The 1,886-nt window shown below is 31.0% G+C and overlaps 1 protein-coding gene across 1 annotated transcript in view; it reads right to left on the reverse strand.

Moving 5' to 3' along the window:
• plecb (plectin b) overlaps positions 1–1,886 on the reverse strand; it is an 82,522-nt gene that overhangs the window by 20,786 nt on the left and 59,850 nt on the right. The window contains exons 23-24 of the mRNA XM_016519553.1: positions 1,359–1,516; positions 66–241 (exon numbers count right to left, since the gene is read on the reverse strand). Coding sequence (XP_016375039.1) covers positions 66–241; positions 1,359–1,516 — 334 coding nt within the window. The remainder of the gene's footprint in view (positions 1–65; positions 242–1,358; positions 1,517–1,886) is intronic.

Consider the following 1,886-nt stretch of genomic DNA (forward strand, 5'->3'; position numbering starts at 1 on the left):
TGACCCTTATGACTGGTTTTGTGGTCCAGGGTAACTAATACTACACAGGTGAAAGCGCTGCTTACTTCTCCAGGTAGACTGAGGACAGGTTGTAGGTTTGGTCCATCTTCTGCAGGGTGATGTCCAGCTCTGAGCGCAGGACTGGAGTGCTGGACTGCTCCGGCGAGGACAGCACCTCCTCAGCTTTCTGAGACACTCGGTCCAGGTTCTTCTTAATTCCTTCCAGCTCCATTTGCACTTTCTGTTTGAGTCAGAGACAAAAACACAATGATTAATTTGGTTAAATATGACAAAGAACATGGTCTGAGTCATAATTCACATAATAATCAAAAGAAAAAAATTTGAAATTATATTCAGGGTACAGTTAATTAAAACTCAGAACCATTCAAAATAAAATTGTTGCTTGAAATACAATAAACGTTAACTGATAAAATTAAATATATAAAAAAAAATGTTTCCCTTATTTTCAAGCAACATCTTTCCCTTTTTTGTTTAACTTGATGTACAAAAATAACTAAAACTGAAATAAAAATGTCTAAAATCTCTCTCTCTATACAGTGACAAAAACACAACAAAATTACTACAATTTTAACTATAATTAAAATGAAAATTGAAAAATAAAATTGTTGCTTGAAATACAATAAACGTTAACTGATAAAATTAAAAATATATAAAAAAATGTTTCCCTTATTTTCAAGCAACATCTTTCATTTTTTTGTTTAACTTGATGTACAAAAATAACTAAAACTGAAATAAAAATGTCTAAAATCTCTCTCTCTATACAGTGACAAAAACACAGCAAAATTACTACAATTTTAACTATAATTAAAATGAAAATTGAAAAGTAAAAATTGATTCAAAATATTAATACAAACTATAATAGTATTTCAAAAACACTAAAATAACACTGATTATATCTTGGATATTTTTCAGATTTTTTTTTTACATTATTTTCAGGACAATTAAGCACAAATTTTAATACCATGATGGGTTAAAATCTCACCACTCAGATTCATTTATATCTCAAATTGTTTTAGTATTAGTTTTTCTGTCTTTAATTTAGTTTGTAATACAGTAATAAGCATTTAACGATACAATAAATCATAATGAGAAACATAAAATAAGGAAATTGATCCATTACAATAAAAAGAACATCTCAGGGAAATGTGCTTAAATGTCACAAAAATAAAATCACAAAGCAAAAAGTCATAATGGTCATAAATTGCGATTTTGGACATGTTTGTTGAAATTCACCCATTTATGAGTCACAAATATGATTTGAATTTGTATACACATACTTCAGTTGCAAAAGAGTTTTAACTGGATCAAATATAAAGAACAAGAGCTTTGTGTCGTACTCTCTGATCAGCAGTCTTCTGCATGCAGTCTCTGAGCGGATCTTTATCCACTGGTCGCCGGATACGGGCCACCGTACGAGACTCACAGTCTTCGATCTGCAGGCGCAGGTTTTTGATTTGGGTGATGTACGACTTGCATATGGATTCATCCTGCTCGCCTGCGAAGAGAAAAGATTTGTTATCACGGTTTTCTGTCAACACTAAAGGCAAACAACAGTTTATCTCTTCATTTATCAGTCTGCTGCAGCCAACATTCATGACACTTAGTCACATCACACACATTCCATCTGTGTTAGTGGCTCAGATTTCATCCCAAAATCAAAAGAAAAAGAAAAAAATTAATTAGATGTGCATTAAGAAAATGAAGCATATTTTGAGAACTCTTACAGCTCATACCAGTAAAATATGTTTTACTGCATGAATTTTTTGTATTTAAATAAAATAAAGTACAACAAGCACTACCATGATGCAAAATACTATACATATATATATATATATATATATATACACTGTATATATAGACAGACA

Source organism: Sinocyclocheilus rhinocerous, unplaced genomic scaffold (assembly GCF_001515625.1).
Source record: "Sinocyclocheilus rhinocerous isolate Xijiao unplaced genomic scaffold, SAMN03320098_v1.1 scaffold1470, whole genome shotgun sequence".
NCBI classification, from domain to species: Eukaryota; Metazoa; Chordata; class Actinopteri; order Cypriniformes; family Cyprinidae; genus Sinocyclocheilus; species Sinocyclocheilus rhinocerous.